This window comes from Notothenia coriiceps, unplaced genomic scaffold (assembly GCF_000735185.1).
Source record: "Notothenia coriiceps isolate Sejong01 unplaced genomic scaffold, NC01 NC01_scaffold00035455, whole genome shotgun sequence".
Taxonomy (NCBI): Eukaryota; Metazoa; Chordata; class Actinopteri; order Perciformes; family Nototheniidae; genus Notothenia; species Notothenia coriiceps.
Window position 1 is genome coordinate 57,758 of NW_011368156.1, and position 27,225 is coordinate 84,982.

Genomic DNA, 27,225 nt, shown 5'->3' on the forward strand with positions numbered 1-27,225 from the left:
GTGGAACCAGTGACTTGTGTAAAGAGCATCATTTTGTGATAATAAAATGTGATTTTGGTTAACTTATTAGAAATCTGTTTCTGCTTTTTAAATCCTTTACTTAAGTGTAGCAAAGCAACAGTTTAAGAACACTTAATTAAAAAGGTCTGCAATCAAATATTTTTTTTAAATAAAAGCACATCAGTATTATCAGTCAAATCTGGAAAGTATCTCAAAACGCAGTGAAACAGATTGTAGCCCTTATGCTGCCCACTGCTGGAAAAAGTTTGCATTGGATTGAATGCCCCACAAAAGCCATTTTGAAAACTAAGCTAGTTATAAAAAATGGATACAGTTGACAGTGTTCCACAGCTTGAATGTATCAACTTGTACTTTTATTTTTATTTTATTTGCCTATCAAGCACTTTTAAAGTATATGATAAGGTGGTGTATAAATGAACTTCACTTCGTTTTAATCATACATATGAAGAATGGTTCTACTACTTCTACCTACTACTCTATTTTCAAAAAGGCAATACCAGCAAAACTAGCACACACCAATACCAAACACAAGTATGCACACAAATGAGTATCAGTCTCACTGGTTTATTGCTCCATACAGGCAATTGTGACATTATCAGCATACAGATTTCCTGTAATGTGTGCATGCGGTATTGATCAAAAATACTACTATAACACCGAAAGAAAGATTTTTGTAGACCTCAATGAGGATTTCTAAGCTGTGCTGATTTCATTATTGTGTCCAAACAAATGTGACAAAAGGTAATACTTTCAGTAGAGGAGGAAGCAAAATACAGTCTGTGTGAACTAACAGGCATACTGGATCATCACATGTAAAGGCACTTTTCAAAGCGGTCTGCTTTCTGTGTTTTGTGTTGGTTTGCTTGCTTGTAGCCCCAGTGAAATGTGTTTCTTCGTATTGCTCTTATTGTTTTGCAAACACATTATTACTCCATGTCATTGTGGTTCTGGGTTGACTCGTTGATCACCTGAACAAAGATATACAGAAAAGAGAAAGGTGAGCAGGGTTATTAGTCTGAGACCATCAGAAAACTACTTCATTGATTAAAAACCACTTGAAGTGAATTTTACCTGACCATCTCTGGTCTCAATGGTCTTAATGAGAACCTTCTTAGTTGTTGTAGCTTCAAAATGAGGTTTGGAATCCATCATTGTTTCTAAAAAAAAAAAAGGTGTGATTATTATCTGCCTATATAACAAGCAATACTAACATTCCTGCTTACATGCACACTGTTATCCTACCTCTCAGGTTTAGGGATGAGAAGTTTGGCATTGGGGTGATTCTTAAATAAGAGAAAGTACAGTCCGAAGATCAATATCTGGTCTTTGCTGCATATCTGTAACATTAATTTGCATATCTGTCAAATCTTCATCCTTCACCTGTTCTCCTCTCCCTCCAGCAGCTTCCTGTAGGTGGCAATCTCAATGTCCAGGGCCATCTTGACATTGAGGAGGTCCTGGTACTCCCGGAGGTGACGGGCCATCTCGTCCTTCATGTTGTGAATGTCCTCCTCCAGGCGGCCAATGGTGTCCTGGTAACCACCCGTCTCCAGGGAGAAGTTCTCCTCTAGCTCGCTCATCTGGCGCTCCAAAGACTCATTCTGGGATGGCAGCCAAGTGAAAACAAAGGCAATTAGGCAGTGGAAATAACTTTAACTCCTACGGTTGTTTTTTTTGCTTTTGTGACCTGTAAAAACAGCCCTCTCCTCTATTTGCTGTGTAATTATTTGAAGGCATGCAGCTTTTTCTGAACTTTTGGGCTCTGTTTGTTTGGTTCCAGCTATATATTGGTTGAAAACATTAGTTTTTTGCATCATTATCTCATAAAATACAGTGTAGGACTGAAGTTGAATACTCACAGTTCCTTTAAGGGAATCCACCTCGCAGGTAAGTGACTGAACTTGGCGTCTGTAGTCATTGGCTTCTTGCTTGGCCACTCTCAGGGCCTCATTATTCCTGGTTGAAGCTTCGGTGAGGTCAGCAAACTGTCAACCAAACATAGACAGAGGAGGGGAGAACTAAGAAATCAACTGTTGAATAAATGATGAGTCAGAGGTTGAGGGAGAAGTGACTGGCAGATAGTGTAAACTGGGTAATTTGTGTAAGATGTGGCCAGACGTGACACAGCTGCTTGGTTGTCAAAGCAGTAAGCATGTGATGATGTAAAAATATCATGTGACGATTAGCATGGCCAAAATAATTGAGATACACAATATTATACTAATAATCATACAAATATGCTTTTTATTATTATTGAATCACAGATAGGAACATTTTTAAATGAATATCCCCATGCATAAATAAAGGATAATTAATTTTAAAATTGGAACATTATACGAGTATTATTTCTCCAATGAGTATTGCTGTGTTTTTTTTTTAATCAGTTATTATTTTCCAGCTTTTTAAAATCACTTATGTGAGGATATTTATCATTATCCTGATAACGGAAATTTACCACAATCGCCATGTTGCCTGTGTTTTTATATCCAAATACTATTCAGATTTCACAGGTGGTTTGGAACTTGGTCAGCCATTTTTGTCTCGGCAAATTATTGTTATTACTGCCAAAAACAATGCCAATGAGGGTCATTAAACTGAGCTGGGGGTCAGAAAACCAAAACAACAAGGGTGAAAGACACTGAAATGTTCAAGGGGTTCTGCGTGGTCGGTTGAGTTACCACTATGAGAAACAGTTTCTCAGTAAGATTATGATCAATTACTAATACATTGATTATACATTTAATACATTTGTATCTCTTAGATGAAGCTCAGCGCAAGTTCTTTCAGGAAGACTGGTATACATTCACTCCGCAGCTGCTTATTATCAGCTCATCACAGGCTTCCTGCTAACCTATTACATTCACCTCAATCTCAGCAGCCAATCATCATGCTGCAGCCAAACTTTAAAATGGTTCTTTTCTCTCCTGCAGTCAGCTGTGATTTCAGGTGTTCATGCTGCCGACCACCTCCTCCCCATCCACCTCCTTTCATCACATCCAGTGCCAGGAGAGCTAATCCAAAGACCTCATCACATCCCCTCTTCATCCCATCTCCTCGTCAAATCCAGATCTTCAGCATCATCACCAGTGTCTAGACCCCAGGGGGGTTCCCTATGCTCACGGCTGCATCCCCCTTTAGATATACGATTTCAGGATCGGGGTCTTATCGCCAAAGAATAACATTTATCACATGGCATGTGTCAATAAATGTTTTTTAAACAAAAAGAAGTCTCTCCTCATTGAAATGTTATCAGTGTCTTATGTTGTGAAGCGCTTCGGGATTTGTCTTGGTAGATGAGTAGCGCTATATCAATTCAATTTATTATTATTATTATTATTATTATTATAGTCCATTGTATTTACCTTGGATTTGTACCAGTCCTCAGACTCATGGAGGTTTTTGGAGGCCAGGTTCTCATACTGCAGGCGCACGTCTCTCAGAGCAGAAGTCAGGTCAGGTTTGACCATCTCCATGTCCACCTGCACATGATGCTGCTGCTGGATCTGGGTCTGCATCTCAAGCATTTCCTGCAATGCAATGAACAAAATGTACAAATACTTCCAAAATAGTAGGTAGACTATTTTTATTTTGCTCTTATAACTTTCCTGGCTGTATTAAAATGCTCTGATCCATTGAACCCGACCAGATTGGTCCTGGCCAGATTAACAAATACCTCAAATTGTTTGGCACAGTATTCATTGGGGGTGGTTTAGTTTATGAGGTATTACACACATAGTAGTTCTGCAGTAGACTGGTTGAGCTTTAGCCCAACAAAAGTAAACTTACCTCATCATGCAGCTTCTTGAGGAAGTTGATTTCATCCTGCAGCGATTCGACCTTCCGCTCCAGGTCCAGTCTGGCGAGGGCAGCATTGTCCACATCCTGTGTAGTGACAATGACTCCTAATAAGGTGACTTGTGAAGGTCACATGAATATTGGGTATTTGTAAATGTTGAATAAGTAAATATGATATCCTCTGTTGTTTGTTTGTATGTTGTTTTTATGTTTCATGTGGAACTAAATGATGCAGGTCTCCCTTGTAAATTAGATCGATGATCTCAAGGGACCAATCTATCTAAATAAAGGTTTGAAATGAAATGATTGCATTATATGTTGCTGACATAGACAGAAAATGCCCTTCCACACATGCTGTACAGGCACACTCACACAACAGCTACCTACACAAAATGACCCATTGTGCAGCAAGGTCGCAGACACATGCATCCAATAGAAATGAACTGAGGCACATGACAAGTGTCCCTGCAGATGTTTTCCCGTGATGTACATGAGTTGTTTACACTGCAGCACCTTTTACACAGTCCTCAAGTACTTTACAGGCACATTTGCAGAGGTTGAACTGCACTACAGTTTATCCCTATAATGCACTTGATTTCATTTCAGGTACTAGCTTACTCACAGGTTAATAACTTACATGGAACACATATTAAAGGGTCATCAAAGTATATAAGTACCTATAAAGTATAAGTGTATAAAGTACCTATTATAGGCAACATATTGGCAGATTACAACCAAAAGTGATACTAATAAACGACATAATGTATTATTAATAATATGACACTGAAAGGGGTTTCAGGATAATTCGTTTTGTTCCCCTATGGTACATTTGCCTACTTTTACCTGAATGCATGATTTGACCTTGTTGTACTATTTTTGGATTCAGGTATATCTCCAAATATTCTGTGAGATTGTTTCAATACATTTAGGAATTCCTTTGATTTAATAAAGGAGTAGAGCACCCAGAGCCAAAAAAACATTATTCAAGAGGCTCTTGATCCCATGTGTCATTACCAAACTGCATTCTTAACCTGATCAGGCACGTGCACACATAGACCTCAAAGTGGGCTTGAGCCCCTGCCCTTTTTCTTCCTCCAGAGAAAGTGCCCTTTTTATGGGGTGCTTTTATTTTATTTTTATTTTTTTAATAAATGAATATGTGTCTACTGCTGTTTGCGCACACTTTCCAAAAATATATTGATTGAATAAAAAATTAAAATATCAGGTCGGGAGATTAGACTGTGAAGTTCCACTGCTCTCTCTCCCCTCCCTCCCTCCCTCCCTCCCTCCACGTCTCGCGCACAGCGGTGCTGACATCGGCAGTCCCTTCAGACAGACAGGTAGCAGCACCTCCCACTTTACTGTCCCACATTATGCCGGCTTTTCTTGGTTCATTTTGAAGGTGAGTGGTGATGAACAAATGACTAAGCTGCCGGTGTGTGAAAGACACATTCAGAAGCCAAAGTACAGAAGAGAGGCTTTCTGATCTCCTCCTCCTCGCTATTGAGAAGGACATGTTATCCACAGTGAAGTAATACACATCTACATGGACATGGCCCCTAGAAGGTTGCTGCTGTAAGGGAGGAAGGAGACACAGCAAGTGAAGACACAAAAACATATTTAACAACTTCCAAGTGCAAAGAAAGATACAATATACAAAGAAAGTTAGTAACAAAATAAGTTATTAACAACATATTTAATTTCAGATTTCAAGACCTTGTTAAATAATTTCAGTAAAGTTGTAGTATTTTTGCATGTTCTTAATAAATCTTTTTGCACCGTTTTTTCAGCATTGTTGATGTGTTTTGTCCAATTAAATTAAGTAAATGAGTAGGAGAGGATAGCAGAATGCACTAAGTGTAACTGTTGTAACTAAACTTAGGCCTACTTGTAGTTTGGAGTGGAGGTTGGTTTGCGTATTTATGTAGAGAACAGCCTTTTTCAGCTTTGTGTGAAGATTTTTGTTGATTTTGAAGTGTTATTTATTTTAATACCACAAAAATAATTCAAAGGACTTAATGTTGTGCTAAAATAAACTAAGTATTATAGCAATTAACTAGTAGCATAGAAAAAATGCACATTGTGGCATAGTTTCATTTGTTGATGTCTGCTCTTGTGCGTAGTGAATACTAAAGACGACCATTGTCTCTGTGTTAACTGATCATTTTGTAGAATTATGTTGAGTAATGTGTTATTTATTATTTGCATGTACAGCACTTTGGTCTCGACCAAAAATCGTTTTAAAATGTGCTTTATAAATAAAACCTGATTTGATTTGAGTATTAAACAATTGCGTGAGTGTGAGGGTATTAAAATTAATTGGTCGGTAAGCCAGAGATGTGCAACTATATTTAACTTTTACATTTTTTTTAATAAATGATTATGGGATGTGCCCTTTTTCTCACTTGAGCCCCTGCCCCCCAAAATGTCTGTGCACGTCCCTGAACCTGATAGTCTCTTTTTAGTAATTCCTCTGAAGGTTCTGTTAAAAGTAATTAGGACATCTTACCAGGTTATACCTGAATGCAGCAAAGAATGACGCAAATGTCCTCTTATGACCAAGAAAATACATTTTACAAATATTAGGGGGGGGGGCTCTTTCTTCAGTGTTTAAAAAAAAAAATGATGAATGGCTTACTTTAAAAAAAAGCACATGACTGGTAAACACATGAGTTAGAGTCATACTTTTGCATGACTTTAAGGAGAAACTCAGTTTTATAGATCTTTCAATGTAAGTGTATAATTGCAAGTTGACTAAATACTTTTCAGCCCTACATTGTATTGCAATCAAAACAGCAAACTATATATTATTGTATTTTCTCCTCTGTTCATGCGCCATTGCAGTGCAACACACCACTGTGCTTTGTCAGGGCGTTGGCAGGCTGGTAATTGAGGTATCAGCAAATGAAGGAGCTTTGCCCCTGCTCTAATGCCACAAACAAAGTGTGCTATTCAGCAGGGTTTCCCAACAGGCCCGGGGCTGGAAGAGTGACTGTCTGCCTGACTGGGCGAGAGCCGTCTGCTGGCCCTGCATTATTGACTGTGTGCCACCATGGCAGGCCCAGGTGGACTTCCTTCCTGTCATTCATATAGACAAGGTTGAGATGGTACAATGTATTGTACTGCAAGCCCTAAAAAGCACATCACTGGAAAGTTTGAGTTGTGTGAAATGGAATTTTTTAATTTTTCTTTTGTTTTCTACCGTGACACACATTTGAAACTCTTTGCACAGCTCATTATCACTTCATTAATAACCATGGACCCAGTGATATAGAACAATCACTGACTAGCCCATTAAGAGTGAGATTTTAATGTGCTGATGCTCTCCCAGAATGCGACACTCGGATCACATGGTGGCTTGTCTTTTCGCTCTGATAATCACATTGGCTCGACACTGTTGTTGTGCCCAGCTTATTCAGTGTGACCAGTCAGACTTAAAAAGATCTCGTCTCGTTGCAGGCCTGATTTAACTCAACAGCCACAACTTGGCCTTTTGTACCAGGACAGGGTCAGTTCTGCTCTATGGTTATTTCAGCTCATGGCTAGAATCTGCTGTTGTGCCATCAGAGAAGCTCATTCCTGTCTCTGCAGCTCACATGCAATAATTAGATGTAGGAGAGAAAATGGGAACGTTAGAAGACATCACTAAGAGACTCATAGAGATAATTGAGGTTTATCTAATCTCTTTGACATCACTTGTTTAAGGTTATATTTAAGCCGGAATAGCAGTGCTCATTCACATTTCTGCAGTTGAAAAGGTTATTATCTATAATAACTATGTTTGCAAAATCCCTATCCATCACAAAAACAACACGGATTCAGAGATTTCCGTGATGCTTAGAGAGTGAAAACGCTTAATTTCACTCGAGTCATACATTACCTGTCTGAAGCTCTGCATGCTGTGCTCAGCCTCCTCCTTCTGAGATGTCTCATCCTGCAACCTGCAAAGATAGACAAAAAACGTTCATTATTTTTTAAAGTGGATGTCACACTTTAACCTCAAAAACAGTCCTTGTTCTGGCTCGACCTCTTCATGCTTGCAAACATTGCAGTGACAGAGCTGCGGCAGCATTTTCAAGACCAGGATTTTGCGCAGTGCCCAGCATTTAGACTCAGCCTGTATGAAAGCCTATAATAAGTTCATGAATAAAAAGCAAGGCGTTAATTAAAATAGCGGATCTGCTTTGTAAGCCTGATACAACTATATCTGGAGTTTCTTTAACATCATTGAGTGCAGAAAAGTGACGAGCCACGCCTCCTACTTCTCTCTCAGCCTGTCGATGTCGTCTGCCAGGTTGTCCCGGTACACCTCCACCCGGGCCTTGTCGTTGGTGAGCTGGTCCACTTGGTGCCTCAGCTCCCGCATCTCGTCCTCGTACAGATCTCCCACCCGGGACGTACCTTTGCCCCGCAGCTGCTCCAGCTCTGCCAGCAGGATCTTGTTCTGCTGCTCCAAGAAGCGCACCTTGTCGATGTAGTTTGCAAAGCGGTCGTTGAGAGACTGCATCTGCACCTTCTCGTTGGTGCGGTTCGTCATGAACTCGCTGTTTATGGCCTCGGACAAGGAGAAGTCCAAGTTGTCAGAGGACAGCCGGGGCATGGCTGCGCTGCTCCGGAGCCTCTGCGTCTTGGTAGTGTACATGGTCGGGGCGGAGGAGAGCCCGTAGGAGACCCGGGTGGAGCGCACCGGGCTGGAGAACTGGCGACTGGAGTAGCTGCTCCTCGTCGCTACTTTCTCTCCGCCAAACATCTTTTTGTAGGAAGAATGTGGAACTCTGTGAGACATCTTGCTGGTTTATGTTCAGGTAATGGCTCAGTACTGCTCTTGTCCAAACTGCATCAGCGGAGTGCGCTTGGGAAGGCGTTTCCTACACCATTATTAATTTATAGTCTCCTCCTCATGCAAATTACTCTACGGTGACTTGAGTGACACCCTCACCATCCAAACAGAGAACAGAACAAACGAAGGTTTTCTTTCAGGTTCATAACAGATCCTGGATCACAAGGCAACACCGTCATTGGGCAGAATAAAGGGATGTGAATTGCTCTTTTCTTATTTAACATTAAAAGTCACATTAAAAAGGAGTTGAAATCACATTTGGGTCATCACATTGCTTTAAACAACACATGAGTGTCAGTAGATGCAGATTGGGTTATTCATGGTGTTTGAAAAAAAAATCTGTCCACAAATAATAGAAAGCACTAAACAAATAAGATAGTGGTCTCTTCTTCAAAAACGTTCTAAGTTTAACTTGGTATTTATTGGGACACAGAAAATGAAAATAAAAAGGTCACATTTAAATGTGTTACTCTGGGAGAGAAAAAGGTTTTCCCACGGCTTTGTCCAAGGAAACTTTAATTCTCCCATTCCAGATTTGAGATAATGCACTACTGACAATTGCTTCCTGTTACCTGATTCATCTGTTTAATCAATGTATTCCTCCCCTCGTCTCATGCTTTGGAGAGAAAATAAAATAAAATCACACACTCAACATGCATTTTTACCCTTCGTAGGTTTGTCCCATCTATTTTACGGAGCATTGTAACCGTTAGACTGCTCCAAATGCTCAAACTTTTGTTTTATTGGGTGTGTGTTCATATTAGTGCATATGATGTGTACTTCCTTTTGCGTATGTTAGTGAGAAAAAAAAAGGCAAGTCAGCAGTTTCACAATTGTTAATCAGGTTAAGAGGACATCATGCAAAGGACTGAACAGGCAAACATATTAATCCTGCTGACTCATAAGTATTTGATGATCACACACTCAAGAAATGTATGAAAACAGAACGTAACAGAGTTTTTGGTGGGGTACAAATCAAAGCCATCCAATACCTGCAGGTTTGTCTGTTTCTTATTAGTCTCTTTTTCTTCAGATTGACCTGCAGCAAATCACAAAACATACCAGATACTGTATATCAGATGAGACTCCCCTTTTCATTGTCTGTACTTATGTGGCTTTCCTTTCTCTTTCCTCTCCATACAGAGCTGTCAGTGCTGCAGTGCTGCTGACTAGCTGAGGGTCAGTGATTGTGAGGGGAGACGCAGGGCAGCAGATCTGAGACAGTGACACTACACCCCTCAGACACACTGCACTGGTGCTGCTGGGTCTTCTGTGCTCAGTGATGTTTTTCTTTGATTTATAGCACAGATACACAGATAACAGATATTTCTTTTAAAGTGGATTTCACATGTTTGCCTCGAGGGCTGCAGAGGTTTCAGGTTGGCACTGTGCCGATGATAAATGACTGTGCAGGGTTATCTTTGTGCAGCAGTGGCTGGAAAAAGTGCTGTGTTAAACATCAAGTCTTACTTTGTCTAAGCAAAATGGAGGACAAGTTAAAGGTTGTAGAGTGTAAATCCATATCCACGTATTTGCAAGAAAATGCCAAACATCCTCATTTGATGTTTCTCCTGTTGTATGCAGTGGCAAAAAAAGTATTCTGATCACTTTATTATCAGAGTAGAAAAACAGAATAACTAAACAGTTTTGCTCTAAAATAAATGCAGCGGAGTATTTACCTTAAAATGGGATAGAGTATACAGAGTAGCATACATGAAACTACATAAAGCACACAAACCTCATAATACATAAGTACAGTACTCCAGTAAATGTTCTTTCCACTACTGCTCGTATGCAGTAACTTTGGAAAATGCCAGCCAGAACATGGAAATGATTGGACATTATTTTTCTTTACTCAATGACATTAAGAAATCAATAAAGTAACACTTTCCAGAGTGTGCAAAGCGCCACTTAGAACAAGCTCTGAAGCTATTTTAGATCTAACTCTGTTGAGAAACAGTACAACAATAATCTTGTGAAGACTGAAGTCACGGGACAAGATATTCTAAAAGTGTGATTACAGGCACATCAGGGCTGTCGTAATATTAGTTTTTGCTCCCTTTTTTAGGGTTTTGGGGAGGGAGACAAAATGAGATTGGAGAGCAACGTAAAATAATTAAGATGTGCTGGATTATGAATTCAATATAAAAATATGTTGTTTTTTATTACACAATATAGATATTTAAACATTTTGGAATCATGGTTAAAAAAGGTAAAAACCTAATCAAAGATATTCTCTCTTTTCTCAATTTTGGTTGGTTAGGTTTGTGTGAGTTATGTTTATAAAACCCAATGTTTTTATATTTGTTTTATATTTGTTTTATATGGTATAGCATTGGACCAAAGAACTGGCTAAGTGTTGTGGTGGTTAAAAAAGGGGAACTCCCCTGATTTAACACAGCAACGGTCTGTTTACAGGTTTGTATGCAAATGCAGCAAAGTGAGGGGTGCAAGGACCTAAACAAGGGCTCAAGTCCAATACATAGAGGAATTACCTTTCGAAAGCAGGCAATGGAAAATCTCATGGTCAACACTCACTCAGAGGCAGGGGGGGCTGCACAAATTCCTGCTCCACGGCCCATTATGAGCCAGCGCTGCCGGTGTTTGACACAGAGATACAGGGGAAGCCGGGATTGTCACAGACAGAGCAGGGATTGTGTATTGCTGATCTGTCACCTAACTGCAGCGACAGAATGCAGACAGTAGGCCGTAATTATTGTTTGTAGCCCGGTGTTTGGCACTGCCATAGTTTAGACCAAATAGCTGTCATTCTTGGCAATGTTTTGAATGTATCGTTTGTCCTTTTATTTCTGTTGTTGGGGTTCCAGTTTCCCACTGAAGGCATACATTCTGCAGGGGAGCTCGTTAAAAAAATAATACAACAGGAATAGAAGAAGAATCAAATAAGGCAAAAATATAAGTCAGCCTGTAATGGGACAGGGCAACAGTTAAGTTCTTGTTTCTGGGTGTCATCGATTGAAAACCTCAAGCACTGGGCAGCAAAAAGGCTTCCTTTGTTCCATCTCCCATGATTGTGAATCACAGACCCTCGCGACCTGTAGCCATAGCAATGGTCCCAACTTTATTTAACAGCAATGAAGCCCAGACAGACACAGATTCCTATTCATGGACATGAACTATTTCTGGAAATAACATATTTATTTGTGTACAAGTTGCAGAAAAATATTGTTTGTACTCTGCAGTTTGCAACACTGTGCCCTTATTATACATTGGTTCGTTTTTTGTTTTGGTTGGTGTTTATTTTTGGTCCGATAAATTAGTCCTTTGTGGGTCATGACATGGTAGATTTAGTGGAGGGAGTGCTGCAGCACAATTGGGTTTGTAGCGCCTCAGTGAATGCATGGAGATGCTGAAGTAAATCTGAATGTGAGAAAGAAGGGCTGTATATCAATGCCACGGAGCACCAGCGAGCTTAAGCAAAGTCTGTGCCTTGATAAATTTTTATTGGTGGCAGAAATAAAAAGTTAAATAAATTGTAAAGGATTAAAGTAGTTCCCAACAAGTAATGGCTTTTAACAAAAAAGCAGCGTTGCATTTATGACCCTTGAACATTTCACAAGCCTATGAGTTGTTAACCCCTCATAACTCAGATGTTTTTTTTCAGATAAAAACATGTTTTTTGAAGGCAAAACTTTCAAATTGTTCCCCATCTAAGTTAGTGTTAGTGATCAACAACATGAGCAGATTAACGACGGCCGTTTATTTCGGGGAATATAGAGTTTTTTACACTGAATACCTTTCATCCAAATAACAGGGGAATTAGACTGCGGTGGCGATTTTCCAAATCACCATAGTGACCGACAAAACCCTTGGAAAGTATCCAAGAATGGCCGTTTTGCAAAGACCTCTCTCTCACTCTCTTTGTCTTCTCTTTCTTTGTCTCTCTCTGTGTGTGTTTGCAGGGTGTGATCGGGTCAGGGAACAGGAGGGATAACAGGGCAAGATAAACTTCCCAGCGTTTACCTCTGTCATTAGCACATCATATGTTGGCAAATGTACAGCATCAAATTCTCAAATGGATCATCCCTATGGCAAATCACACACTTATTTCAAGTATAGTGTCTGGCAACACCTATTTGGAGCCAGTCTTTCAGAAAGTGTCACTTACATATGTCTGACTGTTGCAGGAGGCATCTCCCTGGACGACTGACAGCTGCAGATGACACCTCTCCTCTTCTCATCTTCCTCAAGGTGAGTGGATAAAGAAAACACAAACCCTTGAAGTGTGAACGGAGAAAAATAAATACACATACGATACCTGTGTATAACTCACCATTACAATTTTCTTTCCTTACTCTGACAATTCCTTACCTCTTTTTGACACTTTGAGATGGTCATATAGAGATATTAAAGAGAAATCCTTCTAGGTTTGGGGCCAGAGTTGTGACTTTAACTCTAAAAAGAAAAAATATTGTCCAGGCCTATAAGACTCATTCAAAATTCACGTGCTACTCTTAGTTAATACCCGTATTAAAGTCATATGTCACCACAGGCCAGAGATGCTTATAGGCAATCATCATAAATGGGTTTATTCTAACAAGATGTATCTCGCATCCACATTTAAAAAAAGGGGACAAAAAGATTGCTGTTGAGAAAAGCCTTTAGTGAATACACAAAATGCATTACTGCAATCAACTTTGCAATAAACCTCTAACTAGCTTCAATTGACTGTTTGGCTTCTGCAGTGACTCAAGCCATGAAATCAGCTGATGTAATGCAGTTGAAAAATATTCACGGCTGTTTGTTTATTTGTTCATAACCAATTTTTATAAATATAATAAACCAGCTTTTATTTTTCTTTAAAAGTAGTATGTTGTATATCGGGTTGAGGTTGAAAGTGGGTAAATTAGATGAGCTTAGTGCTTACTAATTATGACACTCAGAAACAAACCTCTTAAAGGTAGGGTAGGTAATTCACTTCAGAAACACTTTTTGTTATATTCCATGGAATGCTCTTAACATCCCGATAGCAATGAATACATTAAATGCTTTGACAATAAATATATACAAATATGTCATCTGTGGAAGCCGTAGCACTGTAAAAAGCAAGACCAATTATCTGCCTCGGCCCGGCTAAAATAACTGGATGGCCTACCTGCCTGTCAGCCTTCGATCTCGTGCCCTCATTGGTCTTGTGCGCGTTCGTGTGTGTTGGAGGAGTGGCTCTGGAAGTCTGAAGGAAGGGACAGATCTTTCTCGGTTGTGTACTTTCAAATTCAAGCGCACTCGAGCTGGTTTCTCCATTCTTAACTACCCTACCTTTAAGCTTACTTAACACGTTACAAGACCAATTAAAAGTTTAACTCAATTGTCAAACAGTGCTTTATCAACACATCCAGCAAAATATTTTAGCAACATTAATAATGGGAGTTATCTTTAAGCGTTGTAATATCTGGCAGTTTTTAGCATACATCTGGGACACTGGGGTAAGTCTTCACTCTCTTAAAGATAAGCTAAGCTAACTGTGGATGTTTGACACGTTTACAAAAGGTAATTTTAAAACACTTACCGGTGGTTCAATTGGAAACGTGCGAGACTCTTATAATCAGATGGGTGTAAAGAAATCCTGTTTCAAGTATTATTGTAAAAAAAAATGTCCAACTTGAGATTCTGTTTACTATCCAGGTAGTTTTTCTTTATACATCCATGAGGTAGCCGACAGGTGGAAGCCGCCATCTTTGTTTTGATTTGGGACTTGAGTTGCAACTTTTATATGGCAGCAAGGGAAACAGGTAAATAATCTTAATCACTCAGCGGACGGAATTTATTTTCTTACAGGTGAATAAACGATAATTGTATCCGGATAAGTATGTACTTAGACATATTAACAGTTGTGTTAAGTAACTAGTGATGGCGAGATGAAGCCTTATGAAGCTTTTTAGCTTTCCAGCCAATTGGTTCGCTAAAGGCTTCATCTCATGAGGCTTAATTAGAGCACAAACCCCCCTGTTGGTCAAAGTGTGTAAAACAGGCAGATATGACATCTCAACAGTGTGCTCTTTCTTATACTGAGTTCCCAATGACTAAAGCCTTATAATAACTCTAAACCAGTGGTTCTCAACCTTTTTACACCAAGTACCACCTGAGAAAATAGTTGGCTCTCCAAGTACCACCATATGACCAATGTTAAAATACAGGCCATGCAGGACTCGGAGGCAAATGTTTTCTCTCTCTCTCTCTCTCTCTCTCTCTCTCTCANACCCACATCGTAACAGAAAATGTCCTATTGGGAATTCAGTTCCACAATAATAATGAAGCCTCCAGGAGCAGATGAGCCTAAGGGCTAATAGCTCATCTTCAGTCTGCTGATGTTTGCTATTGCCATTTCTGTGGTGGCAAAGTAAAAAAGAAAAGAAAAAAGACAACAATTAAGGACAAGTGTGTGCTTTTTCAGCGTTTGACCTCGGTCACAGCCCTCTCTCCATTATTTGAGCAAATGCCTTCTTCCTGAGTCACTTCTCTCCTCCATCACAGCGGCTGTGCATATCACTTTTGCGTTGCTTGCGGAGCCTGCGCTTGTGCTCGGTTGATGACTGTCCTCCTCCTCATTCACTTGTTCACTTTCGCTGGTAATATTTTTCGCTGGTAATATTTTGTTTTGAGCCACGTTTTTAACATCATTCAGCTTTCTTCTTTCTTTAGCTTGTTTGCAACGTTAGCGGGTAGTAAGGTTGTAATTAGCAACGCCAGAAATAAAATAAAAAGAATGTTTTCGTTTCTATATCTAAAAACAGCAATAGCCTATTAGAACTAATTTAAACCACAGTTTCAATTATCTCAAGCTTATTTTCATTCGTTGTAGTATTTTGATAGTATGATTTATTTTTGTATTAATGTTATTCAATCAAGCCTCAAACTGATGGCACTTTCCCTATAGCCTGTTTTAAATTGAAGTTGTCTGAGGTCCTTACCATCAGCTGCTCTTGCAGTAATAATAGTGTACCTTAATGCCCCAAATGTGCACAATGTAGTGACTGCTTTTCGTCTTTTTGTTTACTTAGTTGTGTTTCCTGTATTTTATATGTCTGTGTTATGTGTAAAGGTTAAAGGTGGGGTAGGTAAGTTTGAGAAACCGGCTCGAGATACACTTTTTGTTATATTCCATGAATGCTCTTAACATCCCGATAGCAATGAATATCTTAAGTGCTTTGACAAAAAATCCATTAAAAAAATGTCATCTGTGGAAGGCTCTGTAAGGAAGTGGCATATTTTTTCCGGTTGTGTATTTTAAAATTCTAGCTCACTCGAGCTGGTTTCTCCAAAATTACCTAGCCCACCTTTGAATAAAAAAAAATAAAAAAAAATTAATCTTTTTTTAATTTATTTTTTATATGTCAGATTCCTCCACGTACCACTAGCGGGAGCTGGCGTACCACCAGTGGTACGCGTACCACAGGTTGAGAACCACTGCTCTAAACAATTAACAGGAAATCATATTTTCATTTATTCAAGTTGTATCAATATTGTATTTATTCCTGTTGAATGAGTGTGATTGAAAAGCCTAAGGAGGCTGGTAAACATTCCAAAGAGGGATTTTTATTCCTTAATAACATTCGTAAACGTAACCATGTTATAGCCTTAGAAAGGTTAAACAACATCAAATAATACATGTATTAGCTATTACATTAAGCTGATGCTTTTATGAAAAAAAAAAGACAAATTGACCGGTCGTTGAACCAGGCACCCTGCGGTTGAAAGTCAACATGTCTTCAAGCTGACAACAGAGTACCTTTTTGTTTTACTGGAGGCCAGCCTTAGCTAGACTACACCTCCGGGGACGCAACAAAAAAAATAGTTGATTAATTATTAAATAATGAATATTATATTTTAAATAAAAATGAGTAACAATAAAAATATCCCAAAAAAAATTCAAATAAATAAAATATTAATACAAATGTAATAAATAATATTAAATAAAAACATTAAATAAAAAATATCATAGTACAAACATAATAATAAAAAATAATAATACTATTATGAAATTATAATATTAAGAAAAAAATACAAATCAAAAATCAATACAAGACGTAGGTGTGGGTGTGCCATGGGTAAAATAATGTTCACAAACCTCCGAAGGACGCCCCACCACCTCCGAAAGATTTAGTAAATACAGATCTAAGCAGCAGACCACAAATCCAGAGTATGGCAGTATGTTTCAACTGTGTAACCATCCATCAACACTGTATTTTTGGTGGGAATGCGTGTTGGAGAAATGTCTTTCAAAATAATTCAATAATTACACAAAACAAAGAAATAATATAAAAAAAGAACAATAAACAATGACTTTTACTACAAGATCTGAATACTTCTTCCACCTCTAGATCTTAAGACTGATGGTTACCTCAATGACCCAGATTAATCTTAATCAGATACAAAATTATGCTAAGTGAAGTATGCTAAACTAACCGCAGACAATGTGAATAAACACACCCGATCCTCCTATAAATGAAGTACTTTTAAATGTACCTATCATGTAGTACTTCTCAGCCCATTGCCTAATGTGGCTCTGTATGGAGCTTTCCAAAGAAAGAAAAATTGATGATGCCCTGAAACAGAACACAGCCTTGTTGAGTTGAGTTGGATTGAAGCCCTTTTCTAACTGTTACACAACACAATTAAAAAAATGAAACATGCTTTATTAAATCAAAAATCTTACAGCTAAAGACATCTGAAGCTGAATTTTGTTTTCACAGAATAATCAGATCTCAAATGCCACACAGTAGTCCCTTTGTTTGATATCTGAAACATGCATTGCACACAGATAAAGAACCCAGACAGCGATAAAATCAAATATACCTATCAGAATAATCTGGTTTACTTGGCATAATAGTATCTGATGTATTGCATTATATTCAATAAGAAAATGATCACCTTTAATACTTGCAACAACACTTTATACAGTTATGTACAGTCAGGAGCACTGAATCAATAACCCAAAACGTTTGTAGTTGCTGCTACTGTTATTTTGACATTAACTAATAAGAGGCACAACTCTCTTCAACCACCACACATACAGTATGTAGGTCCATTGACACAGTTTCTTGTCTTCTTTTTCGTTCTATAGTATGGGACAGTATTCGCCACATCTCATTCGTAGTCTGTCAAGGGATTCCTGTGCCTGAAATACATTCCCTCCTCCACTAGAGGTCGGTATTGCCATTGTCCCAGCCGAAGACTCCCCCTCAGGATGGACTTTTCTGTCTGGATATTTAAACTCAACTGATGCAAATGAAGAAAGACTACCATTTTTTCTGGTCCAGGTTCTGGAAGTGTCAATTGTAGGTGATACCCTGAAGCCTCTCCCTTTGTCACTGCTTGTATCTTTCCCCCTACTTTGTTCACTGAAATTCTGCAAAAAGGGGTCAGAATCGCTTCCATGTGGCATGTTGTAGTAGGTGCACTTTGGAGTTAGAGGCTTCGCCATCTCCTCGAGCTCTGATGAGGAAATGCCTGCAAGAAGGTCTTGCTGGGGCGGGACATCCTCGCAATTTTTTTCGTCACCTGTGTCGATAGATGTGCTATCTAACTGATCGTACATTCCCAGCAAGACTGGAGGAGATTTTCGGATGAGGTGATTCTCTTTGAGCAGCCATCTACCTTGGTCGATCAAAACCCCTTCAGGTGAGTCCTTCTGCGGCGTGGAAGACATGCTCTCTGCGGCATTATCAGCGTCCACCTTCTGTGAGCTTCCAGCACTGAAATACGACAGATCCTCCTTTGAGTTTTTACTGCCTGAGAAATCAGAGGATGAACTTCCCACACTTTTTATTTGAGAATTCGGCGAAACTTCTATATTACTGTCATCAGAAAGGTTGGAGTTGGCTCCCTTGACATGTGTTCTCCCGTCAGGGGTGCATCCTGGAGAAACCTCTTCTCCGCTCTCTGTGACAATATCTACCGAATCCTGAGTTTTATATCCACCACTCTCCGACGATTCTGGCCTGTAATCGGACAAATCGGAGGTGGTCGGGGATGGCAGACGCTTTAAGCCATATGAAGGATCCTTGTTATATATTGGAACAACAGTTTTATTTTGTGTTACTCTAGCATTATCTGGCTCTATCCGGATTTTCCCCAGAGTGTCGTACGTGAATTTAAGTGAAGAGCACTGCAGGGCGTTGTTAACAAAGTCAAGCAATTCCTGTGATATCTCCACTGGGTGTTCCTGAGGCTCCCCTCCCTCGTCGGTTTCAAGTTCATGAACAGTGTCTGTCCCATTACCTTTATTATCCTCACACTGGCCCTCAGAGGAATGTTTGGTTGATGATCCAGTGTTAGGTTCTGTTACCTTTGAATCTACATTTGCTTCATCACAGCTACTCTGCGACAGCAAATACGAGGCCTCCTCTAGTACGTTTTTACAATCTCTGTCCGCAGCAATACTGTCTGCTTCATCAGTAGCATTTTCCTCCATTAACTCAACCCCCTCATGTACCGCATTCCTATCTTTTTCTTCATCATCTTCCCTCTCCTCTTCATCTAGCATTTGCTCTGTTCTTATATGTTCTTCAATCTCCTCCACGACGTCTTTCTCTTCCTCTGATTCTTCCTCAAGACTAGTTTCTTTTAACTCGTTCCTGCTCTCCTCACTCTCCTCACATGCTTCTTCCTCCCCATCCTCCACAGTCTCTTGAGATCTATCTTTCCCCCCCTCATCTTCCTCCTCCTCATTGTTTTCCTCACTAACCACTTCGATGTGGTCCTCTTCCTCATCTTCCTCCTCCTCATTGTTTTCCTCACTAACCACTTCGATGTGGTCCTCTTCCTCATCTTTTCCCCCCTCATCTTCCTCTTCCTCATCTTTTCCCCTAAAAACATCATCATATTCCTCCCCCTCCTCCCCCTCCTGTATAAGCCCCTCCTCCTCCCCCTCCTGTATAACCCCCTCCTCTACATCTTCCACAGTAACTGAGTCTGTTGCTTCTTCCTCCTCCTCTTCCACCATCTCTTCAAATATATGTTCTGCTTCCTCTCCTTTATCTGACTCCTCAATAACCCCATCTGCCTCTTCTTCAATCTCGTCCCCTTGCCTCTCTTCAGTTATCCATTCCTCCCCCCTCTCTTCCTCATCAACCCCCTCCTCCTCCTCTTCCTCTGTCTCCCCTTCACCCTCTCTCTCATCTGTTTCCTCAACAGTATCCTCCTCTCTTGTTTCTTGAATTTCTTCTAATGTCTCCTCCTCTTCCTCCTCGTCCACTGTCATATGGTTCTCTGTCCCTTCCTCTACTTCCTCAACATCTTCCTCTGAACACCCTTTCCTCACTTCTGATTCTTTCTCCTCTTCATCATCCACTACTGTCACTGTCCCCACTTCTGCCTCGTCCCTTTCTCCCTTTTCAGTGTCTTCACTGTCATCATCTCTGTCATTCGTGAGCTTCCTCTCCTCCTCTACTTGTTCCTCTTCCTCCTTTTCTTTGTCTGTTAAGTGCTCATCTGTCTGTGATGTTTCTGAGTCTTTATCGGGTTCTTTCTCTGACTTGGTTTTCTCCTTGGCTTGTTCAGAATAAAACGGTGATTGCAAGGTACCTATCTTTGCTATATCATGACCCTGAGAACTGTCCTCAGCTCTGGAGTTAGTATCAGGCTCTGGTGATTCTTTTGTTACATCGTTGCATTCTTGAACAAATTGTTCAACATCCTCCTCAGAGTCTGACTGTGTTCTTTCATTTTCTACACAAGAGCTCTCCTCTACAGGGTAAAAACATTTAGTCTGGTGGATTGTTGAAGAAATCTCTGCTCTGAGATCTTGTGGCATATTCAACTCATCCATTAGCTCTTCAATATCTTCGAACGCATCCCCTCCTTCAGAAGAAAGGTCCAGCGCAAATTCTGTTTCTGAAGCTTTGACAGATATCGGTTCACTTTCTAGTCTTTCTCTCATAATCTGGAAATCCTTCCAGCGTTCTCTGAAAGTAGAAGATGTTCTGCTGTGCATATCCGTCAAACTTGCCCTCTGCCCTCCCTCGTCCTCGGGAGCGGAAATTCTTTGCAGTGACTCCAACGTCAGCAAGGCCTCCGAGGTGCTCGATTGGTTGCCATCTCTCGGCGCAGATGTTATTTGGTTGTCTCGTAGAGTCACCACTGATAAGAACGATACAAAGGCTTTACATGACGAGCCAAACACTCCAGCCACTTGTTTTGAGAAATCAGGAAGACTGCTGGATCTTTCTAGGTTGGATGTTTCGTTGGTTTCAGATGCACTTTTGAGGCAGTGAATCGAAGAGTAAAGTTCCCGCAGGAGAGGTACCTTTGTGTCCAAACCCTTGGGTGTCGATGAAGGTGATTCATTGTCAACTGTTCCGAGGATTGCTGCAGATTTGTTTGGTCTCAATCTGTTCTCGTTGGACACAAGATCGACTCTAACACTGGGCATTGAAGCACATAGCCCTCTTAGAGGTCTTTCATTGCGCCACTGAGCTGTAGCTTCATTCAAATAAGATACTGATAGGCAAGAAACTGATTTCTCGATGTCATCACTTAGATTGTACCCATCTGGATTTGCCTGGCATTCATTCTTTTCATCGGAATCAGAATCATCGCCGATCTGAAACACAACCTTTACCCGAGGCTCTGTGAGTTCCTCCTCAGTGTATGGCACAGGGTCTGGGTTGACTTTCTCTAACCAGTTCTCCACATATTGGTGGATTTCAGTGGGTGAAGGACTGACAGTAGGTACTGAAAAACTCGCATTTACCACTAAAGACTTTTTAGATGATGGTACGTTTTTTTCATTCATGGATTTTGCCTTACTTATTGTCTTTCGGAGTGGCACCGGTGCTTTCTTTGGTTGAAAAATGTCTGAGATGTTCTTCTTCATTTGAGGCCTCACAGTTGGAGTATCTACATTATGGCCATTAAATTTAGCAGCTGTTTTACTTATGTTTTGTCTCTTAGGCGGGGACTTTCTCACATTTTCATTGTCAAATAATGAAGCTTGCTCTTTCCCAGGCTTTGTTTCACCCTTACCCACTTTCTTAATTTGAGGCTTTTCTGTTCCTTTACTCTTTTGTCCACTTTTAGCACTTTCAGATGAACTCTGAGTATTTCTGACCACACTTGTATTGCTGCTCTGCTTGTCTGTAGATGAATGTTTGCTATCTTTTGGGGGGCTGACTATGCTTCCTTTTAGCTTTTTGTCCGAACCACTTGTTGAAGTGGAACTCTTCGGATTCTGAGCAGTTTTACTTGTCTTCTTCTTTGTCTCTCTTTTAGGAGTATTGCCTTTTTTTACTCTATCGTGTATTTGGGAGTTTGTTGCAGTAATCTCACGTCTTGAAGTTATTGGCTCTGAAGACAATGATAACATCTCCTCTTTCTGTCTTTTTCGTGAGTTAGAGGTGTGTGGCTGCCCGCTAAAATCAATATCACAATCATTGCTGGATGACGGTTTGCTTTCTGCCTCTGGAGGAGAGCCATGCAAAGGCCCACCGTCTGTGCTATATTCGTCATTTGCAAAATAGTTGTCGTAGCAGGGTTGACTCTCATAAATATGCATCACAGTCTCTGTAACCTCCATCCCGTTACTCTGTATCTGAAGCACCTCGGCTACTCCTGACGAACTGATGGAGGAGGGCGAGCCTTTGCTGCTTGCTTCTGAAGACTTTGTTTGCCTAGTTCTTGGAATTAGCCTGTTGCTGCTGCTGCTGCTGTGTTTTAAAACGCAGTATTCCTCACTCGTCTCACCATCAGCTGTCCTCTCTATGTAGGAATAATGTCCCATGGTGTTTTCCCGAACTCCCGATTCTGTCACCGTCTTTACACTCTCAAGAGACGCTCTCTTCGTAACGCGCAGAGGACCTGGTGTAAGAGTTCGTTTGAAACCAGTTTTTCTAAAAGCCGTGGAATTGTAGCCTTCACATGCTTGCTCATCATTAAAGCCAACTCCCTTTCCAATCTTAGAAGTATGGTTCTTCTCTTTTGATTCACCTTCACTGACGCTAGAGGACCCTTTGGCAACGATGTTGTTTGAGTCAGGTGAGCTGTTGCCCGGCTCAGATACCGAGGCACTAATTGTCCCATTCCTAAGGCTTGAGCGGCTGAGCGTTGTAGTCCAGTGGAGCATCTCCTCTTCTTTAATAGTCAGTCGAACTTTCATCTCCACGGTCATGCTGCCGTCTTGATTGACACGGAAAGACTTTTCAATGTCATCATCATGAGGTACAATGCGAGTATGAGAGTCATTATCAGCCATCCCAGCTCCACATTTGTCCTTGGATGTGGGATGATGTTCGACCTCGGTTTCAAATGATCGGTTGTGCTGATTCAAGGGACCGCTTGTGCTTCCATTTATGGACTTGTTTATCTGGTTGACAATATGTCTCTCTGAAGATAGGGAAAAATTCCTTGAGCCTCTTCCACTCGAGAAAGATTTGTTGTTGACTTTGGTTGAAGGTGTTTGTGGAAAAAGGGGAGAGCCAAAGAGACGTTTTCTTAATTACATAAGAAAAACACCATAGCGTATTCATATTGGTTTGTTAGTAATATTTTAGGAACATTTTTGCTTTTTAATTTACTTTTAAGGGGTAAATTATATCTGACATCAGTACAAATAAAACAAACATCTGTCACAATTTACCACAATAAATAAGATTATATTTTTCTTTTTCTCAATTTGAACAACTAAAGGACTATCTTAGTTAAAGGTTCCCTATTATTATTTAGCAGAATAGGTGATCTTTAAACAGCTTTGATTGGTTTATAAGATGAATGTACATGTTTTAAAGCATAAGAGTGGTGACTTGCAATTACTGTCCAAACGATCCTACCGTATAATAACCACAGGGACTTTTACATAAAGATTGTAATATGTCAATTGACTGATTAAAACTCACCAGTTCCGGGCTGCAACGGCTCCACAGGATCAATGTACATTATTTGAGCCATCTGGCCAGCTCCTTGAGAACTGTAGTCTCTCAATCTGAATGGCTCACTGCCTGCTGCTACAACAACTCCAGAGCACAGGATAAGTCCTGCAAGACCATCAATCTGAAAAAGGAACAGAAACACATTTTTAAATGCACTTATATATTGCACTCAGATAGAAACATATTGTTGGAAAACAAACAAAATAAAAAGACCATCAAAGATAACGAGGTATTTCTGGAGAAATAGGATGCTTTTAAGGTTACTGAGACTCATGAGCTTAAGCAGGAAAAGGCTTCCTGTTAAGGACACATCCTGGAAAAAGGGATTATGGAGTGATAACTCACTGCTTAGAATACTGTAATGTTTAAAGATTTAAAGGGGGGAGCCTTGGTTCTGTATTCCTGAAATACCACTTATAGTTTAAATTAAGAACATAATATTTAATGATAATAAATAAGGCGGTTGTAAATTGTAAATTAACTGAGTATCACACACTATTTTTGGGGAATTTTTTTTTTTAAACTGAGATTTTAAAAGAACAAACTTCAATATACAGTAAACTCAGTCAATCTGCTTATAGCTAGACAGACTATTCTATTTTAGTAACCCAGACATTTACATAATATAGTCTTAAATCCCCTTAAATAGAAAGTACATTCAAGGACAACTTTTCCTCCTTTTTGGTTGAGGGAGGTATAAGTGGAGGTCAACAATCCTTGCTAAACCGCAACCACTTTGAGTAATCCAATCAAATCTCAAGGACTTCTTTTAATTCTACAAACTAAACCTGGAGCCTGTGTTGTCGTTCACTCAGAATAACATCACATTACTGAAGCCAAAGGGGCTCCAACATTAGGTTTACTTGGACTTGATAAAAAAAACATTTAGTTAAATATGAGTATGTGTTTTTCTGCAGAGAGTAGGGTGAGAATATTATTCATAACTGGGACGTGAGACACTTGTTTTTGCCGTTTGTGGATTATTAGGTTATTGAAGTCTCAGCCATGTGCATCAGTTTTTTCTGTCACCTGGAAACTAAAAAGTGTTTTTTCTCAAATTTGTTCATGTGTAGTTAAATTGATGTTTTTGTGTGTTGTTAAATTGGTGAACAGGTGAAATGTTTGCTTGTGTTTTCTTGGTTTGCAATACATTCAGCTCAGTGCCACCGTGCGAAACAGCTGGCCTTCCAATGACTGAAGGAAACACAATCCTCCTCCAAACACCTCTAAACCTTACTGATTCCCCCATGGTGTCTTATTCTGTAAAAAACAAAACAATGGAAAACTAACAATTAGCAGTTTGTAGTGGTGTGAAGGACGTAGCTGGTCGCAGTAACTTTCTGGAGTCTAGTTGCTTGCCTGTTACACATCTTTATCCTAAACTAAGCTAACAGGCTGTTAGTTCCAGCTTCATGATGATTGGAAAGATGACTAGTATCTATCTTCTCAGCTAACTCTCGTCAAGAAACCAATATTAAGCGAATATTTACCAGTAAAAACGTAATGCAGAACAGGTAATGAAATACCAATAGCACAAAAGAAGCTGTTTAATTATCATTGATGATCCACGCTTTCCATGTACTTACTCTTCTGCCATCCGTAGAGAAGAGTTTCAGCACTGGGAACAGCAGGCTCTGGGAGAGGTAGTCGAGTAAAGCATCGAATGTTGGTGCTGTTTTTCTCTGCAACACGATTGTGCGTTTAACATTGGGGTCCTTATTTTTGATGACCACAAGCCTCTTTGGTGTCCGAACTGTCACCCTCTTTGGGACAATGTTGGTGACAACATCATTTCTTCTTTTTAACGGACCAAGCCTGGATCCTTGTCGTCTTTTTCGCCCTGCGCTGGGGGGTCTGGTGGTATTCCATGGTACCTGCCGCCGGTTCACTTCTTCCAGGTTTATCGGCTTCACCCGTCTCTGGTCAGAACACACATACGATCCCCCGTCATGTAAGTCATCTAAAGTCTTAACCACAGTGGTCCCACGAGGCGTGGTGATGTTCCTCACTCCAAATGGCAGAGGCACTTTTTTTGACAGAGCGTCCAGGAGGGCATCAAATGACTTGAAGGTGCGGGCATTGATGACCATGCGATGCCCATTGAACTTATAGTCACCGCTTTTGTAGAAGCATACTCTTTTAGAAGCTGAGGGGTCAGAGATTGGCTGCAGGGGTCTAAAGGGTAACGTCTGCCCACTGCCGTAGGATCCTTCCTGGGCAGATGTCTCCTGGGAAAAGGGCTCCTGGGCAGGAGGCTCCTCAACAGGTGTGGCGCTCATATTGAGTGGGGATGGCTAGTAATTAAGATAAAGGAGAAAACTAATTAGTTTTTATGTGTGCTTTGTTCAATGCATGTACTATTATGCTATAGGTAGAGTAATGAGTTATAGAGTATTAGGAAGACTTTAGAGCTTGTCTACTCAGTAAAATGCAACCACTTGACTTAAAGGTCCCTTATTGTTTTTCATCAATATATTCAGGTGATAAGGTGGGCGGGGTTACCTTGGTTGGTTATTGGCTAACGGTTAGACAAGCCAAAAAAATCGTTATGACATCATAAAGTGGCCATAATCTGATCAGCTCATTTTCAGACAGGTTTTAATATAAATGGATCAGGACAAAAAGAGAGGGGGTCTTTTTTCCTGAAACTTTCAGAATCTCTTTACACAGAGGGGAGACATGCTTATGTATAAAAGATAGGAAAAAGTGGATTTTGCATAATAGGTGACCTTTAAAGATCGTCCAGTTTGTTACTCCATTTTCTTTCGGATGTTATTAAGCTAACGTGGTAAAAGGTCAGATTTACATTTAAATTCAGCATTTTTAAAATAATCAATAAAGTAAATCAAAAATGTAGGTGCTTATAAAAGTAGAACTAGGAAAACCCCTCAGCTAGAAGTAAAATATTATGACTATGATTATGTATGTTAAGATTCAATCAATGAAGGGCTATCATCATCTCTGAATGGTAAACAGACAACACTGTATCTACTGTTTGTTTAGGAACAAAGTGAACTAGACACATGTGCATATGCTAAATAATTGCTGTCATACTGAGTGGTGTTTAAATGACATTTATAAATATATACTATAGTAAACTAAATAATAATTGCACAATGATATTTAAAGCTGCCATGCATATATGACATACAATTTTCTGTTACATTTTTTTTTTTTAACGTCTTTTGTAGTTTGTATTAATGCAATATTTGATTGTTTTGGTTATTGACATTATAGTTGTATAATATCATTAGTTCTAAACATTGCACTATAAAAAGAACACCATTTGTACATTAAGAGATAACAGGGGTACAGAGCCTCTGTTATTTATTATATATTTTCATAACTCGCATAATAAACAAAAAGAAAAAAAATAGTTAACATTGTATTAAATACTCAATAATGTTTCAATACAGGTCCTACATCAGTCTTTTAAAAGTAATAATAACCCTTTCTTACTTTGAACCACACAAGAAGTAACTAGATACAAACACAGATTTAGACCAAGGCCACACACAGGAAACATAGCAAGAAATCCGTATGTAGATCTTTTCTTTTTTTAAACTAACTTGTAAAGAAATATGTCAACAGAAATGGAGATGAGACTTACCATGTTTTTCACATTTCACCTATATTATAGTCGATAAAACAACAGCAAAGGGAGCACCCGTCATTCCTCCGAGC

At 39.7% G+C, this 27,225-nt stretch overlaps 2 protein-coding genes across 2 annotated transcripts; both read right to left on the reverse strand.

Annotated features, from left to right (window-relative positions):
- Positions 1 to 565: 565 nt before the first annotated feature.
- On the reverse strand, positions 566 to 8,684 carry LOC104962915 (vimentin A2). The gene is made up of 9 exons (XM_010791423.1): positions 8,079 to 8,684; positions 7,697 to 7,757; positions 3,808 to 3,903; positions 3,384 to 3,548; positions 1,881 to 2,006; positions 1,402 to 1,622; positions 1,264 to 1,304; positions 1,093 to 1,178; positions 566 to 989 (listed from the first exon to the last, which is right to left on the reverse strand). The coding sequence occupies exons 1-9, from the start codon at positions 8,600 to 8,602 to the stop codon at positions 948 to 950; spliced, it is 1,362 nt and encodes a 453-aa protein (XP_010789725.1). The 5' UTR covers positions 8,603 to 8,684; the 3' UTR covers positions 566 to 947.
- Positions 8,685 to 17,550: 8,866 nt separating this feature from the next.
- Positions 17,551 to 27,182, reverse strand: LOC104962926 (oxygen-regulated protein 1). Its single transcript, XM_010791439.1, has 6 exons — positions 27,152 to 27,182; positions 25,128 to 25,835; positions 23,509 to 23,662; positions 22,106 to 22,999; positions 21,166 to 21,352; positions 17,551 to 19,485 (listed from the first exon to the last, which is right to left on the reverse strand). Exons 2-6 carry the CDS (start codon positions 25,818 to 25,820, stop codon positions 17,736 to 17,738), a joined length of 3,678 nt encoding a protein of 1,225 aa, XP_010789741.1. The 5' UTR covers positions 25,821 to 25,835; positions 27,152 to 27,182; the 3' UTR covers positions 17,551 to 17,735.
- Between the last annotated feature and the right edge of the window lie 43 nt (positions 27,183 to 27,225).

Coding starts and splice junctions, on each gene's coding strand:
- LOC104962915 (XM_010791423.1), bottom strand. CDS start 8,602: ATGTCTCACAGAGTTCCACATTCTTCCTACAAAAAGATGTTTGGCGGA. Junction 3,904..7,696: donor GCATGCAGAGCTTCAGACAG/GTAATGTATGAC, acceptor GTCACTACACAG/GATGTGGACAATGCTGCCCT. Junction 1,179..1,263: donor CTCATCCCTAAACCTGAGAG/GTAGGATAACAG, acceptor TTTTTTTTTTAG/AAACAATGATGGATTCCAAA.
- LOC104962926 (XM_010791439.1), bottom strand. CDS start 25,820: ATGAGCGCCACACCTGTTGAGGAGCCTCCTGCCCAGGAGCCCTTTTCC. Junction 23,663..25,127: donor TCTCTACGGATGGCAGAAGA/GTAAGTACATGG, acceptor TTCCTTTTTCAG/ATTGATGGTCTTGCAGGACT. Junction 23,000..23,508: donor GCCGTTGCAGCCCGGAACTG/GTGAGTTTTAAT, acceptor CCCTATCTTCAG/AGAGACATATTGTCAACCAG.